The following is an 18,064-nucleotide window of genomic DNA, read 5'->3' as shown; positions in this document are numbered from 1 at the left end:
AAATTCCAGCGGTCTCTCTTTCAAATCGGAATGATTGAGAACATCAAATGCCCACTGAAATAATTCCCCTTTAAACAAAATATAACTTAGTTGGAGTGCCCAGGTTGAAACAGGAGTCGCTTGGAGATCGGGATTGGCCAGGAACCTGGCACATTCAGAGAAAAACTCATTTTCTGTTTCAGAGTTAAGTTCTTCAAATTTCTTAAAGGAACAGGAACCATAATTAACAGTGTCATACTTTCTGGGAATCCCCCCCACAATGGGGATTGGTAATGGGGTTTTCATAATGTTAGGCTTGGTGGTGTATTCTCCACAGTCAGCATGCAACGCATGAGCTGACGTGGAGGAGGTACACACACTAGCACAAGGAAACAGGCTATCCCTAGTATAGTGGAGGGGAGGACTGACTCCAAAAGGAGATTGTGGCGCACAGGGCCGGTGCAGATCCGACAGCCACAAACAATGCTTTCGCTATAACGTCTCAGCGCAAAGTAGCGCTGAGCGCATAAACCAGAACTGAGGAGATCAGGACAGGTAGACAGAATGAACGCTTGCTAGCTAGCCGCTACTTAGTGACAGCAAGCGTCAACAACAAGACAGACTGGAATGAGGCAGCCAAAGCGTAGCGGCGATGGCGTGCCTCACAAAGACAGGACAGGATAGTCAGGAATTAGCAGGATCAAGATAGATGAACGTAACACAGATAAATATACAAATAGTATGATTTCCTAGCGTATTACAATTACAACTATCAATGAAACTATTTGTAACGTCTGACTAACATATGTATATATCGGCAATGAACCGATATATGACATAAGCAAGAACACTGACTTAGGACTGGAACGATACAGGGAACAGGACTCAGAAGGATTCGCTATCTCTTCGCAGAGATGAACGCAATCCACAAACGGTAACAGGACAGGATTCAGAAGGATTTGTTATCTCCTCGCAGAGATGAACGCAATCCACAAACAGGACCAGGAACAGGATAACTAGCTCAGCACGGGTGATCAACGTGCTAGAACTGAATAGCTGAACACAGGATATAAACAGTTCGTGTACGTATATATCAGCGTCACTGATGTATCAACGTAACACGAATACAAGGAAAATAATAAACGTGCTGGTATGCATATATATGGGCAATGAACCAATATATGATGCAAAACCAGCAAAGTATCTTTAGAACAAGAAACACGATCGGGGGCTGAAGCGACAGCAAGACAGGCTTAAACTGAAGCTATGAAAACCCGAGGAGTCCTGCAGGAAGCAGATCTTTATACTGAGGTCATCCAATGGGAGCAGACATGCAGATTCCCACACAGGTGAATGATAATCAGTCACAAGCTGACAGCAGGGAAAGGCAGACAAAGCTATGCAGCTTGCATGGAAAGAGATCAGAACTACCTGAGCTGCAGCACTACTACTTCCAGCAATACCTGCTGCAGCAGCGATCATGACACCAAAAAAGTGTGCGGTGAGCTGGGGGGCAGGCCAGCATCTTTATACAAATCCATTTCAAGGGGTATCTGGCCATGTTGAGATTCCCCCATGAAGAGATGGTCTAGACCAAAACCTGTCGGTTCTGTCAGATTTCAACTACACAGACACTGGTCCGTATGACAGCCGGGGGCCCCAGTCTCTCTCACTGGCTGGGGCCCCCAAACCACCATGCGATATCTAGAGGGAAGTGGGCCCTGGACCTCTCACCCCCAGGGAATTCACCCCCACTGCCTCTGAACTGAATGCTAACTGCAACAAACACAATTGCTAACTCCCAGCTAAAGCACTTTCCTACCTTTATCTGGTCAGCAGATGCCATTCAGCCAATCAGGTGTACTGTCATACACCCTTTGCCTGCTGTACCAAATCTAGCAGGAATGACATAAATTAGCATTCAGGTGGGAGGCTTCGGTTGGACGCAGTCGTAGATTGCATTTGTTACAGTGACGCCCCGTGTAGGCATCTCCCACACGGTCCCCTCCCTAACCACTCACCTGTCAACCGCATCCTGGAAGCTGCAAAAAATAAATTTAAAATCACAAACACTGGTCCGTACGACAGCCGGGGGCCCCAGTCTCTCTCACTGGCGGGGGCCCTAGAACCACCATGCGATACCTAGAGGGAGCCCCGGACCTCTCACCCCCAGGAAATTCAACCCCACTGCCTCTAAACTGAATGCTAACTGCAACAAACACACCTGATTGGCTGACTGGCGTCTGCTGACCAGATAAAGGTAGGAAATTGCTTTAGCTGGGAGTTAGCAATTGTGTTTGCTGCAGATTTCAACTGCCTAAGTTACAGCAACATGGGAGAAAAGTAATTTATTTCTCATTTTAATGTGGAAGAAACGTACTTCTTATTTCTATGTGATTACATGTATGTTACATTTTACAATTTTTCAAAATTGGTCCTTTAAAGAGACACTAACTAGAAAAACGGCCCCTGGGGGGTACTCACCTCGGGAGGGGAAAGTCTCCGGATCCTATCGAGGCTTCCCCCAATCCTCCTGTGTCCCACGGGGGTCTCGCTGCAGCCCTCCGAACAGCGGCCCGACAGATCCGACAGCCTGTTCAATATTTACCATTACAGGCTCCAGCGGGGGCGCTGTTTTGGCTTTCGGCTCCAAAGTAGACGGAAATACCCGATCTCAGTCGGGTCCATTCTACTGCGCAGGCGCCGGAGACTTGCACCTGCGCAGTAGAGCAGACCTGACTGAGATTGGCTATTTCCTCCTATCTCAGAGCGGAAAGCCGCGCCTGCGCTGGAGCCTGGTAGGTAAATATTTACCGTATATTCCGGCGTATAAGACGACCCCCCAACTTTTCCAGTTAAAATAGAGAGTTTGGGATACACTCGCTGTATAAGACTACCCCTCTTCCAACACACACCAAATTAAAATAAAAATTAAAAAAATCATGTACTGGTGCTGTGTATGAACAGATACTGGTGCTGTACTGTATGTGTTACCCAGTATATAGTCAATTGACTTGTTGCATTGGTCAACTCTCCTTAAATAGACTGGTCAGCTCTCCTTGTCTACCTGTTTATGAGAGCGGTATGGCAGAATAGATTGCGCTTCCTCAGCAGGGAGATCTGAGAGGCAGTAACAGGATAGGGCGTATCACCCCGCATCAATGACACCCAGCGTATAAGACGACCCCCAACTTTTCAGAAGATTTTCATGCATTTATACGCAGGAATATACAGTACATCGCCGACGTTCGGAGCAGCGGGACCCCCGTGGGACACAGGAGGACGGGGGATGCCTCATTAGGATCCGGAGACTTCCCCCTACTGAGGTGAGTACCCCCCAGGGGCCGTTTTTTCTCAGTACAGGTTTTCTTTAAAGCAAACCTGTTACTTTCAAAAAGACAAACGTTAGACTTCTCAGTAGAGGGAAGCCTCAGGATCCTCCAGAAGCTTCACCGATCCTTCTTGAGCCCACCGCTGGTCGATGGGACCCTCTTTTTCCTTGCGGCCACGTGAGCGATTGCGGCCACACTGGGCACGCACACTGACAGCCTATGCATTAGCATAGAGCCACTCATGCATGGAGTAAAAAAACGTGTAAGAGCGGATCAGTGCAACTGTGCACACGCCTTCTTACACCTGCGCAGTGTGGCCACACTTGTACAGGGAACGCGGCTGCACAAACCTATTCAACAAGAGTCCCAGCTCTGGAACGGCAAGCTTGAAGGGTTGGGGGGGAAGCCTCTGAAATAAGTGCAACATTAAGGCTTCTTTCCCACCAGGATGTTGCGTTTTAGGGGACGTTATAGGTCGCATAACGTGCCCCTAACGCAATGCCTGGTGGTGCTGGAGGAGGACGCTACCAAGAACTGCGTTATGCAGCTCTTGGTGCGCCTTTTTTGTGCTGTCTGATGCGGAGACCACGTGATCCGCATCATGTGGTCCCGCCAGCCAATCACCGCACAGAGCGGCCGCTCCAGGAAGTAAACACTGCAGGTCACTGAGTGCAGTGAATATTAATTAGCCATGTGGCTGGCCGCTGAGGAGGAGGGGAGACCTCCTCCTCCAACATTACTGAGCATGTGCAAACAGTCTAACGTAGAACGCACAGCATGCAGCACTTTATTTAAATGTGCTGCGTTACAATGTAACGCAACGTGAGCACTGTGAACAGCCCATTGATTTTTCATTACTGTGAGTTGGGCTGCTCTAACGTGTGCCTGTAACGTCCCACTGTGAAAGCAGCCTAAACCTAAACTGGAAAGTGCCAAGGGTGGACATAGGATGGGAAAGGGTTAAATTACACCTAAAGTGATATGGAGGCTGCTAAATGTATTTCCTTTAAACAATGCTAATCGCCTGGCTGTCCTGATGATCCTCTGCCTATAACACCCATATGCTAGGTACACACGATACAATTATTTGTTACATTTACTGGCCAGATCGATTTTTTTTTTTTCCCCATCATGTCCGATTGTAATCACAATTGAATTTCCAATCGATTTCCATAGAAGTAAACGGAAATCAATCGGAAAATCGATAGAAATTAAAATCGGACATGTTGGAAAAAATTGATCGGGCGAGTAAATCTAACTTAAAATTGTATCGTGTATACCTAGCATAAGGCACAGACCCTGAACAAGCATACAGATCAGGTGCTCTGACTAAAGTCCGACAAGCTTAGCCACATGCTTGTTTCAGGTGTGTGCAGTCAAGGAGATCAGCAGAATACCAGGCATATGATATTGTTTAAAAGGCAATACATTTGGCAGCCTCTCAGTTCTGGTGTCCTTTAAAGAGACTCTGTAACAAAAAAAGTTCCCCTGGGGGATACTCACCTCGGTAGGGGGAAGTCTCAGGGTCCCAATGAGGCTTCCCCCATCCCTGTAGCTGCAGACAATCCAGCGCTGGCTCCCCCGAAGCTACCCGCAATCCTGGCTCGACAAGCCTGACAAGGCTTGATATATTTACCTTCCCTGGCTCCAGCGGGGGCGCTGTTGCGGCCCTCAGCACGGAGATAGGCAGAAATAGCCGATATCTGTCGGGTCTGCTCTACTGTGCAAGCGCAGGAGACTTGCACCTGCGCAGTAGGGTGGTCGGACAGCGATCGGCTATTTCCGCCTATCTCCGAGCGGAGAGCCCATACTGCGCCTGCGCTGGAGCCGGGAAGGTAAACATTTACATCCCCGCTGTTTGGAGGGGCACAGCGAGACCGCCGTGGGACACAGGAGGATGGAGGAAACCTCAATAGGATCTGGAGGCTTCCCCCACCCCAGGTGAGTACCCCCAGGGGAACTTTTTTTAGTTACAGGTTTTCTTTAAAGAGTCACTGAAGCGAAAAAAAAAATGATATAGTGAATTGGTTGTGTACTATGAATAATTACTAGAAGATTAGCAGCAAAGAAAATATTCTCATACTTTTATCTTCAGGTATATAGTGTTTTTTCTAACATTGCATCATTCTATAATATGTGCAGATTACACAACACTCAGCATTCAAAATGATTCTTTCAGAGCAGTCTGTGAACTAATGACCTCTCCTCTAGCAGAGAAAAAGTAAATAGTCCAGGAACAGTTGAGATAATAAAAGTCAGATAACAGCCCTCTCCACGACTAACTTAGTCGGAGAGCTTAATGGCTTGTTTGCATAGAGATAACAACTGGAGTTTCTCAACTCTTCCTGTACTGGAAACAATTACACTGATGTATCTGATCTTAATGTTTTATTTCTTAGCTGTGCTACACATACAAATCATAATATCATCATTTTTTTTCGCTTCAGTGTCTCTTTAAGGTACCTACACACCTTCAGTATGTTTTGTCCCTTAGAATCGAGGGTTGGACCTTTAAACAAGCTCAGGGGACACCTGTACTAGGTGGCCTCCAATTATTCCCCTGTCTCTCATGAGTATAAGACTAAAGGTGCAGACACAACCTTTGACTAGTGTAAAAGTTACTCATTACCGGCACCCGATCCGATCATACAGTTGATCGTTTGGGAGATTGTACCATTAATGGGCACCTGAACACTAACCTTTCATTCCTCAGGCAAACTCCCAATTCCTCTCCCCTTCGCACCTCCCCATGTCAGTGCTAAATAGTATCAGGGCCGCCCGCTATACAAACTGCGGCTACAAATAGCAGAAGCAAAGCTATTTTGGAGCCGCAGTTACGCCCGCTATTTTATCAGGTGCCTCCGGCCCCCATATTTCTAGTTCTAGCCACAAATTGCAGCTATCAGCATGGGGGCTGATGGCGCAGGAAGTTCCTGGTGAAAAGGCTCCTGACCACCATTGTAAGAGGAAGTGAGTGATTTGTTATCGGCTGATAAAAGGAGCTGATACAGGTGAAAGCTCACATTCTCCCACAGAGTCTCAGCACAGGAGGACCAGGAAGATGAACAGAAAACCAGGTAAAAAGGTCGCTGCTATAGACTTACTTGTTCATTCCACCATTAACCACTTGACGACCAGGGGTGTTTTCCCTGACCTGTGCTGCGTGGGCTCTCCATCCCACAACACAGATAAGGAATGAGCCAGGGCGATCAGACTCCGAAGCCCCCCCCCCCTTTTTTTCCACTATGGGGATGCCCTGCTGGGGGTGTCTGATCGCCGCCGGCTATTTTGGCCTAGCGGGAGGTGCTCCTCAAAGCCCCCCTCCGCAACAATTTTCGTCCTCCCCGTTTGCCTCCCTCCGCTCCGTCCCCTGGGCGGCACAGGACGGCAATCCGTCCTGTGCCGCCTCTGATAGGCTTCAGCAGCGCCGTATGATGTAAACAGCGGGGATTTCTTCCCCGCGTGTTTACATTTAGCCTGCGAGCTGCGATCGGAGGCTCGCAGGCTGTTCACGGAGACACCCTCCTATCGGCGTTATGTGGTTAACATGTGAGTCTGGTGCTCTTTTTTTTTTTTCCCCGCGTTTATCCACTTATCTCTGCAAATAACATGTAAGTCGATGGTGGTGATAGTGGGTGCTGGAATAGCCCTATTAAACACTATGGCATCTACTAAAGGTGGCCATGCACTTATAGATTTGCAGCAGATTCGACCATCGGATAGGTTTCTGGCAGATGCTTGTCAAGTTGCATCTGACAGGAATCTATTGTATATGATGTGTGCCACACACTAGGAACAGATTTGCAATATATTTCAGAATGAAATCTATTGGAAATCGATCTAAATGCATTATTGGACCATTAGATCCAATGCAACTCTATGGGCCATCGATCTGCGGCCAGCTGTAGATCGACCTAGATCTTCCATCCTGCCAGATGGATCAAATTGATCAAAATCGGCCGCAAATCGATCGAATGGGGAAATTGATAGAGTCAATTTCTGATCGATCGATCAATGGCTGAAATCGACTAGTGTATGGGCCCCTTTAAATTTCAAAAGGGCACCGGAGGCGGGCAGCCCTAGCTCACTATTTTATCAGGTGCTCGTTGTGGCAATAATAGCCACAGACAAATTGGTTTACAACAGGGGGAGGTTTAGAGTTCATCATGGGGGGGGGGGGGATTATTTGAGGTTAGGCATCACCGGGGAAAGGGGGGGGGGGGGGAATGTTAAAGTGGACCTGAACTCTGGCACAGAACAGAAGAAAAACCTAGAGCAATGCACCCTGTATGTATTTAGAGAGTTTAGACTGTCTAATTCCCGCTCCTATGTGACTAATCACCACTGTAATTTGGTTTCTCAGCTGTGTCAGCTCAAAAATCTCATTAGAGCAACTGATTTTTAAACACAGGATGTTAACCCCATGTCTGCTTCCATGAAAGCAGGAAATAGACACACTGCAGATGTATTGCAGGATTTGTATCAGTTGTAACAAATTTTTTTATTTAAAGGTTATTATGCTGTTGATTGTCTTTTAGAGCAGAGAGGACGTTCTGAGTTCAGGCACCACTAGGTGGCGCTAAAGTTAGGCACCACCTCGGGGGATGGAGGTGTCAGGGTTGGGCATCTACTAGCACCTGTATCCAACACCCTTTTTACCTGTTTTTTGAAGTACATGATGTACAGGGCTAGAGATAGTTTTTCATTTTCAGCTTGCGGTTTTCCATAATTGGTAAGTTGCTGAGGATATGTCCGATCTCCTCCGAGCAGGCAGCCAGCGTGCTTCTGTGTGTTAGTGAACATGCAAACATTGAACAACAGCTGTGGGCGGCATGGATGGTGAATGTTATCGTGAAAAACCTTCAAGGAGTCAACTCTCTCCCACTTTTCTGCTGATAACTTTCAGCTTTTTATAGCTTTACTGTAACCCCGGCCTTTCTTTCTTCTATGAATGTTCAGTTTTATTTGAGACTCGGGCAGCAAACTATTTCTGGGTTCGGTTTATTGGTACTTTGAACTCTTTATTGTGACACATAAGATCCTCGACATCTGCTAATTTTTTTTTCTCATCCCCGCCACCCTCCATTTTATTGCCTGTTAGTTTTTGTTTTTTTTGTTCCCCGATTCCCTTTTTAATTCACATCCTTAAGCCCCATACACACGCTCAACAGCGGTCTTTTTATGCTTTCTCAACTTTTGTTGTGAAACAAGTTGAAACAGCTAAAAAAAGTATTTTGCCAATTGTTCAAAAAGCTTTCCTTGTGTTGACATGTTATTTTTGTTATCTGAAAAACTCTTGTTCAATAAAAAGTTTTAATACAAAAAGCTGATAAGACCCAGGTAAGTAAATATCCTCTTGTTCCTCCATGTCAGGTTTACTTTAAAGAGATACTCCGATCAATAATTGAACTTTATCCCAATCAGTAGCTGATACCCCCTTTTACATGAGAAATATATTGCTTTTCACAAACAGACCATCAGGGGGCGCTGTATGACTGATATTGTGGTGAAACCCCTCCCACAAGAAGCTCTGAGTACCGAGGTACTTCTGGCATGTTTCCTGTCTGTGAACCCTGTTGCATTGTGGGAAATAGCGGTTTACAGCTGTTTCCAACTGCCAAAAAAGCATGCAGCAGCTACATCACCTGCCAGCAGTAAAAATGGCACCATGTAATAAATGTCAATGTAAATCAGGGATTTAAAAGATTTTACATTGGGCAAACACTGACTAAATCATTTATACATAATTATTGTAAAAATGAAGCACTTTTTTTATTACATTCTTTTCACTGGAATTTCTCTTTAAACTCAGCACACCGACGTAGTGAGTCTAAAACGGCTATTACTTATTTACAGTTCAGAGCACAGATTTCCTTTAACTGCTGTTTCCGCTGAATTCACCGTTGGCTGAATGTATTTCTAAAGGCATAAGAAGGGATTTTTTCCCTCGTCCTGTATAGAAAGAGGACATAATTGCAGTGAAATATAATCTCGCCAAATGCAACGGATATCCCGCAATAATTCTATTTAAGAGATTACCCTTTGAGCTAGCCTATGAAAAGGACACCTGTCATCATTAAAGCCAAACTTCAAGCACCAGTGCTTTGTAATCCTGTACAGCACTCAGTGGGAGAGCCTGCTTGTATCTGGATATAATAGGCTACTTAATCACTTATACATCACTTTGAGGATACCTGGTTGAGGCCCAGTGCACACCGAGCGGTTTTTGGAGTGATCCGCCGGCCGCATCCGCCTGGAAAAACGCTTGGCTAATGTATTGCAATGGGATAGTGCACACCGGCGGTTTGAGGTTTTTGCCAAGCCGCAAACGCGCCTCCTGCTGCGCGTTTGCGGTTTTCGGAAGCGTTTCGTCCTCAATGTAAAGTATAGGAAAAACGCAAACCGCTCTGAAAAACGCTACTTCAGAGCGGTTTGCCAGGCATTTTTGTTACAGAAACTGTTCAGTAACAGCTTTTACTGTAACAATATGTGTAATCTGCTACACAAAAACGCACCCAAAACCGCTATGTTTAGAAAACCTCTCTAAACATACCTAGAATCGCTCTGAAATCAGCTCCCAAAACCGCTGGCATATTGCGGATCTGCTAGCGGTTTTGGTGTGCACTGGGCCTGAGATCTCCTTCCTGCAGCACAGACTTAAAGGACTTACGAGCCCAAATAGTAAAAAAAAGTTAAGTACCTTAATCATTTTTAAATGCACGGAGGATGCCGTCCGCGCCCTCCGTGCTGTTCCACCTGGTCCCCGCAGTCTGATCGCCCCCCGTGCCGCTCCCGAGCCCACGGACGGGGTCGGGCTCCCCTTCCTCTCCCAAGATGGTCGCCGGAGCCGGCCGCGGCTGCGCAGTCCGCATACGCGTTAGTGCGGCTGCGCAGCTCTAGGGCCTCCCCCCTCGATCCACGCACAGTAGCGTGGATCGAGGGGGGAGGCCCTAGAGCTGCGCAGCCGCACTAACGCGTATGCGGACTGCGCAGCCGCGGCCGGCTCCGGCGGCCATCTTGGGAGAGGAAGGGGAGCCCGACCCCGTCCGTGGGGTCGGGAGCGGCACGGGGGGCGATCAGACTGCGGGGACCAGGCGGAACAGCACGGAGGGCGCGGATGGCATCCTCCGTGCATTTAAAAATGATTAAGGTACTTAAAGTGAACCAGAGACGAAGCACCCTTGTGTATTTTACCATAGAAATCAGTGGGAACATTAGAGAAAACATTTACCATGCTCTCTGTTCCATCCTCACTGCTAAAAGTGTCTGTTATCTAGCTGAGATAAGAATCCCGGACTGAGCATTGATTCTGGCTTTGCTATAATGACTCAGCTATAATGATTCCTGAGCAAAGCCAGCAGGGGGCAGGCTTGGACTTGAAGACAGCAAAGAACACAGTCTCAGCTATAATTATTCTGTAGCAAAGCCAGACTGACTGCTTAGTCGGGATTCTTATCTTAGAGGTGATAACAGGCAAATTAAACAGAGAACAATGTAACAAAGAGCAGATTAGGTGTTTACTGTCATGTTCCCACTGATTTATAAGGTAAAATACATGAGGTTGCTTCATCTCTGGTTCTCTTTAACTTTTTTTTACTATTTGGGCTCGTAAGTCCTTTAAGGCTCATACACACATCAGACTATAGTGTTTGGAAAATGAAAGATCACAGACCAATCTTACCACCCTTCATGTAGTATGAGAGCCATACTCTACACAGTCTTTTCTATGGAGCTGAACTCCACATCAGAAAAAAATCTTTGCAAGATGCTGCACACACAGATGCTGTACAGACACAAAGGGCCTGATTCACAAAGCGGTGATAACTCAGTTATCACGCCTAAAAGACTTTAGGCGTGATAACCTTTGCACCACACTGGTGAAAAGCCAGTTTAGGAGTGATAAGTTTAGGCGTGATAAGTTTAGGCATGATAAGTTTAGGCATGCTAAGTTTAGATAAGTTTAGATCGCACGCAAAGTCCCGCACGCAAAGCAGCGCCATTAAACTCTATGCGAAGTGCACCAGACTTTGCTAGCGCAAAACTTTTGATCAGCTGTGCACTGCGGTGCTAACCCAGTTGGTGCTTAAACTTATCATGCCTAAACTTATCACACCTAAACTTATCATGCCTAAACTTATCACACCTAAACTTATCACACCTAAACTTATCATGCCTAAACTGAGTTTAGGCGTGATAAAGGGCTTTTCACCAGCGTGCTAACTGTTAGCACCGCTTTGTGAATTAGGCCCAAAAGATCAGTATCTGCAAAAGATCTGTTCCTGCCAAAAATCCATTCCTGCAAATTGCAATGATAGTCTATGAGATCTGGATCATCATCCACACATGATTTAACTGACATTCATCTGCAGATCAAGCAATCCTCCGCAGATCTGAAAATCCATCCTGGTGGATCTGATCTGCAGATGAATGTCAGTTAAATCATGTGTGTATGATGATCTGCAGATCTCATAGACTATCATTGCAATTTGCAGGAATGGATTTTTGGCAGGAACAGATCTTTTGCAGATACTGATCTTTTGTGTCTGTACAGCATCTGTGTGTGCAGCATCTTGCAAAGATTTTTTTCTGATGTGGAGTTCAGCTCCATAGAAAAGACTGTGTAGGTATGGCTCTCATACTACATGAAGGGTGGTAAGATTGGTCTGTGATCTTTCATTTTCCAAAGACTATAGTCTGATGTGTGTATGAGCCTTTAGACCTTATTCACACTATACGCCCTGCTGTGCGCATTTGGCAGTGCATATGGTGTGGAATCAGCAAGAACATTAGTACATAGACAGCACTTCTGACATTCAGACTATGCGCGCTGTGCAGCAGTGTGATGCGCTATTAGACTATGGCTATGGTAGGATTAGATTGTGAGCTCCTCAGAGGACAATGACATGACTATGTACTCTGTAAAGTGCTGCAGAAGATGTCAGTGCTATATACATACATAATAATAATATGGTAGGACATTAGACTATGACTATAGTAGGATTAGATTGTGAGCTCCTCTGAGGACAGTCAGTGACATGACTATGTACTCTGTAAAGTGATGCAGAAGATGTCAAGGCTATATAAATACATAATAATAATAATAATAATGATATGGTAGGACATTAGACGGTACTTATCCGTTAGCCGGGCGCATCCGGCAGGTGACGACAAAACTCCAGAGTTACATCTTTCCCTACTATCCATGTCGGCCTGGAGGGGGAATAGTAATTAGCGCCACCTGCCGGATGCGCCCGGCTAACGGATAAGTACCCATTAGACTATGACTATGGTAGGATTAGAGTGTGAGCTCCTCTGAGGACAGTCAGTGACATGGCTATGTACTCTGTAATGTGCTGCAGAAGATGTCAGTGCTATATAAACAAATAATAAGTGTCTGTTTTTTGTTGCAGCCAGACCAAAGAAAGTGAAGCCAGTGATATCAGATCCTTGGAATTTTGAGCACCCCATCCATGTCGGCTACAATCCTGTCACCGGGGAGTTCACTGTAAGTCGGAATGTCCTGTAGAAATAAATATGAATACAATAATACAATACCATAACATTTGCAAAGCGCTGCTCTCCCATAAGACTCAAAGCACATATATAGGATCATTACATGATTGCCGGGTGGACTGTTATAAAGGAAAGAGTCATGTCTTCATAAATGCCAGGCTAACTTCTAGGACCAGAGGCTTTTTTTATTTTTTTAACTTCCCGATCACTGTGATTGGCTCACAGTGATCAGGAGGTCAGGAGCCAATGAAAACTGTTCCTGACTGATGCAGGAACTCCGCTGTGTACAGACTGATCTGTGCCGGTGGGGACACACTATTGTGTTGCATGCTCAAGAGCCCCTGGCATTAAAGCTACACCACATCAAGCTTAGACAGCCACAAGTGCTGCATAGCTTTAACTATCAGCGGTCTGGAACCCGTTAAACAGGTGACTTTTCAGTTTGGACTTAAATGTTTTTCAGGGATGGAGATGTCCTGATTAGGTGAGTGTAGGAGTTCCAAAGTGTAGGGGCAGCATGACAGAATTCTGTCTCCAAAGGTTTTGAGATGGACTCTGGAGGTGACCAGGTTATTAGATCTTTTTGATCTAAGATTGTAAGAGGGGTGATGCATTTGCAACCATGCAATCAGTAGACTGCAGAGAAAGTGTCATTTAGAGCCCCGGAATATTAACCTTTAAACTGAGGGAGAAAAGGAACCTGGAGTAGTTCTAATTAGGATTGGGACATTGTAAAAGAACAGTTATCTCATCATGTGACCTGTGACTTTAGGGTCCCTTTAAGTTCCGATCTGTAAAAGACAACAGACGGCTCAGGAGATATTTCATCTGCGGAGGAGCAGATCCCGGTGTTCCTGTCAGCGACTTGGCAGAACTGTCCTTTGTGCTGTAAACAAAGCTAGCATATGTTGTGTTCCTCTGCAAGCTCCCAATAACTCCAGCACCTTTCCGGCTTCTGCATCCGCCTCATTTAGCAGCAGCGACTCTTCTCTATTATGGGGTCTCGGCTGCCTGGCCTGTGTGCTGTCAGATCGGGAACAGAACATTGTGAAGCTTGACCCCCCCCCCCCCCCCTCTCTGTGTACATTTCAATCTCTGCCTTCTGTGAGAGACAGAGGCTGAATTCACTGGCGGAGCAGCTACACAAGGATGCAGTCATTTCACTTGCAGATCGTGTCAGTTGCAGCGTACCTTGACGGGCTGGGAAATGTACACATCTCACATCATTTCATATCAGAGGGGATTTTATGCAGGTCAGCCAGGATGAGATGTATGAGAGGTTCAGGCAACCTTCAGCTTAAAGCAAACCGGAAACAAAAAAAACTGATATAATGATTTTTGCATCATATTTTTTTTTTTTTTTTTATAACATTGCGTCCTATTTGCAGTTCATAAACCACACTATGGGCTTGATTCACTAAACCGTGATATGACAAATAGCACACCTTATCAAAGAGAGCACGCCTTGTCAAAGATAGCACGCCTTGTCAAAGATAGCACGCCTTGTCAAAGATAGCACGCCTTGTCAAAGATAGCACGCCTTGTCAAAGATAGCACGCCTTGTCAAAGATAGCACGCCTTGTCAAAGATAGCACGCCTTGTCAAAGATAGCACGCCTTGTCAAAGATATCACGACTTGTCAAAGATATCGCGTTTTGTCAAAGATACCACGCCTTGTCAACGATGGCATGCCTTGTCAATGATGGCACGCCTTGTCAGAGTAGCATAGCAAGCGTTACAAACCCGCAGGGGTTTAGGGCAGGACGAGTGCCATTGCCAATTAGCGGGCATAAGTTCGTAGCACTCGCTATGCTACTCTGATAAGGTGTGATATCTTTGGTAAGGTGTGCTATTTGTCATATCACGGTTTAGTGAATCAAGCCCTCTGTATTTTAAGTTCTAAAACAAAGCATAAATAATGACCCTTTGAGCTTTCCTGCAGTAAAACCTTATCTCAGCTTCCTCTCACTGTTACTTTGCTGTTTAAATGCTTCAGAAAACAGGACTGTATTTGACCCAAGTTGGGTTGGAGAGCTCAGAGAAGCAATATGAGACTCTTCTCTTTGCTACTAATGTTCTATTTCTTTGCTGTACTACACATACAATTCCTTATATCATAAGTTTATTATCACTTCAGGTTTGCTGTAAAGTGTACCCAAGCCTCTGCTACAAAAGAGTTACCTTACTTATTCAAGTGATTGAACATACTGGAAATATCGAAATTATCTTTCCAGTAAAGACTGAGCTGTTCTCCATGTATTCCTCAATCACATTTGTTGCATCTGCATTAGAAAGGATGCCCCTTATGAAGAAGTGTATATGGCTGACTGATTGCTGTGATCTTCAGTATAGTCACAGTGTAAAAATATAGGTCACCGCCCCCCATTATTTCTGTGCCACTCACTATCTCTTCTGTTTTGTTTGCAGGGCATGCCGGAGCAGTGGGCGCGGCTACTGCAGTCCTCTAACATCACCAAGCAGGAGCAGCAGCAGAACCCGCAGGCTGTGCTGGACGTCCTGACCTTCTACAACACAGAGACCACCAACAACCAGAAGTACATGAGCTTCACAGGTAACAGGACGGGGCGGGGCTATCACAGGCATGGGAAGGGGCGGTGCTGTCAAGTTAATGGGATGGAGCAGTGCTCTAATGGGAAGGGGCGGTGCTGTCACAGGTAACGGGAAGGGCGGGGCTATCATGGGTAGCGGGAAGGGGCAGTGCTGTCACAGGTAACAGGAAGGGCCGGTGCAGGTACAGGTAAGGGAGAGGGGTGGTGCCATTACAGGTGATGGGAAGGGGCGGTGCTGTCACAGGTGACGGGAAGGGGCGGTGCTGTCACAGGTGACGGGAAGGGGCGGTGCTGTCACAGGTGATGGAAAGGGGCGGTGCTGTCACAGGTGATGGGAAGGGGCGGTGCTGTCACAGGTGATGGGAAGGGGCGGTGCTGTCACAGGTGATGGGAAGGGGCGGTGCTGTCACAGGTGATGGGAAGGGGCGGTGCTGTCACAGGTGATGGGAAGGGGCGGTACTGTCACAGGTGATGGGAAGGGGCGGTGCCGTCACAGGTGACGAGAAGGGGCGGTGCCGTCACAGGTGATGGGAAGGGGCGGTGCCGTCACAGGTGACGGGAAGGGGCGGTGCCGTCACAGGTAACGGGAAGGGGCGGTGCCATCACAGGTGATGGGAAGGGGCGGTGCTGTCACATCACATCCTGACATAACATTGTGGGAGCCTTATTGCATTGTGGGAAATTATGTATCTCATGAGGTTTACATTTGTGTTATTGCATTGTGGGAAATAACAGCTGTTTCCAACTGCCAAAGAAGCAAGCAGCAGCTACTTCCAGTGACATCACCTGCCAGCAATAAAAATGTCATCATTTGATAAATGTCTGAATGTAAATCAGGGAGATTTTGCAATGAGCAAACACCGACTAAATCATCCTGCATAATAATAGGCAAGTGTCTCTGTGTCCCATGTCCCTGCGTGTGTTTTTTTCTGTTGTGTGCATGTGCAGGGAGGGACGCAGAGACACTGCCCTGGGGGAATGACGCGCGGCTCTTGAGAGCAGGGAAGGACGGGCCCAGAAGGGAGGGGGGCATGGAGTGTGCGCTAATGAGGTAGTGCGGGGGCCGCGGACACAGCCCAGTGCCCATTTTTAAATGGACCTTAGACCTAGTTTATCCATAATTATTATAAAAATTAAGCACTTTTTAAATTATTTTTACTGGCGTTCCTCTTTAAGCTAGCTACCCGTGCTAGATTATTATTATTATTATTATTATTATTTGGAAACATTGTATGAAAACCTTGTTATAGGTTTTCATAGGGTTAACATCTTGTGTTTATAAATTAGCTGCTCTGCCAAGGCAGAGGAGATTCCTGAGCTTACACAGCTTAGAGATCAAATTAGAGTTGTGATTAGTCACAGATGAGGGGGAATTAAACAGGCTAAACTCTCTAAATACATACAGGGTGCATTTCTCTGCTTTCCCTCTGTCCTGTGCAAGAGTTCAGGTCCACTTTAAGTAAGTGACTGAGTGTGTGCTCTCCCACCCCAGTGTACTCGATGCTCCCCCCCCCCCCCCCCCCAGTGATCTCCCTCCCCCCCAGTGACTGGCATGTAGTGTCCCCCATACACGGTGTGTGATCTCCCTCTGAGGCTCGGTCGCTGGGTCAGCAGTTTCCACGCTCAGACAGTTATTTCTGATAAGCCGCCGGAGCTTTGAGCTGTGGGATTTTTACAAGCCAAGCAATAGATTGTAATTTGTTTCCGATATGAATCATCGGCATCCGGGCTTCCTTCTCGCTCTGCATGTCCCCGCGCTCTCCGCTCCAGCCAGCCGCACACATGGCAGCATTGTTTGGGTTGGCGAGAGATCCAGCGGCTGACTCGGCTCCTGCGTTGCCCAGCAGGGTGTCACTTCTCGGCTCTGGCATTCGCTGGCACCAGCCTCGGGCACACAGGAGGGAAACGTCTCCTCTGTCATTGCAATGGCCGCAGATTCTATGCCAGCACCCACAGCGGCGACTCTGCCGATTTATATAAGATTCCGGGAACTGCGTTATCTGATACGTAAAGCCATCTACATCAATTTCAAGTGGCTGAGTAAACCGAGAACGTTGGAGGCAGCCATTGCTGAACTCTTGCGCTTATGTCATTATGGCAATAATACTTTATAAATCACTCACCTGGACCTAGTATAACATTATTTTGACTAACCTGTTACTCCTGATTTGCATACTTGCTCCAGGAAAGCGATTCGTAAATTGTTTCAGCGTAACAGGATGTCACTTGCCTCTAGCTGGACTCCTGATTATTGGACTGCCGATCAGGATGCATGCTGGGAGATTTAAATTAACATATCCTTATAGTAGCCCTGCCCACTCTGTGCTTCTCTGGAGCTCTGCAACATAAGGAGCTGGCTTTTTTCTTTTCTTTTAAAGGGAACCTGAAGTGAGAGCAATATGGAGGCTGACATTTGTTTTCTTTTAAACAATGTACATTGCCTGGCTGTCCTGCTGATCCTCTGGCTCTAATACATTTTAGGTTGCGTACACATGTCCAACTTAACGCCTGAGGTCGTTGGTCGTTTGGTTTGGTCTTTTGAACGACTTTTTAAGAGCAAACAACAAGTTGTTGAAACGTCCTGTACACACTAACCAACAAAGCAGCTGATACTCGTCCCAACTGATCCACCAGTTGGATCAGGCAAACTGCCTAACAGTTGGTCGTTTA

At 46.5% G+C, this 18,064-nt stretch overlaps 1 protein-coding gene across 4 annotated transcripts in view; it reads left to right on the top strand.

The window, feature by feature from the left end:
• The window catches only part of PAK1 (p21 (RAC1) activated kinase 1), a 120,228-nt gene that overhangs the window by 52,442 nt on the left and 49,722 nt on the right, over positions 1–18,064 (top strand). For all 4 annotated transcript variants that reach the window (XM_068266731.1, XM_068266732.1, XM_068266733.1 and 1 more), the window contains 2 exons: positions 12,722–12,816; positions 15,252–15,396. In XM_068266731.1, the coding sequence (XP_068122832.1) occupies positions 12,722–12,816; positions 15,252–15,396 (240 nt within the window). The remainder of the gene's footprint in view (positions 1–12,721; positions 12,817–15,251; positions 15,397–18,064) is intronic.

The sequence above is a fragment of the Hyperolius riggenbachi genome, chromosome 2, assembly GCF_040937935.1.
Source record: "Hyperolius riggenbachi isolate aHypRig1 chromosome 2, aHypRig1.pri, whole genome shotgun sequence".
NCBI classification, from domain to species: Eukaryota; Metazoa; Chordata; class Amphibia; order Anura; family Hyperoliidae; genus Hyperolius; species Hyperolius riggenbachi.
The sequence above is the reverse complement of the archived record's forward strand: the minus strand, read 5'-3'. Positions and strand labels throughout refer to the sequence as shown.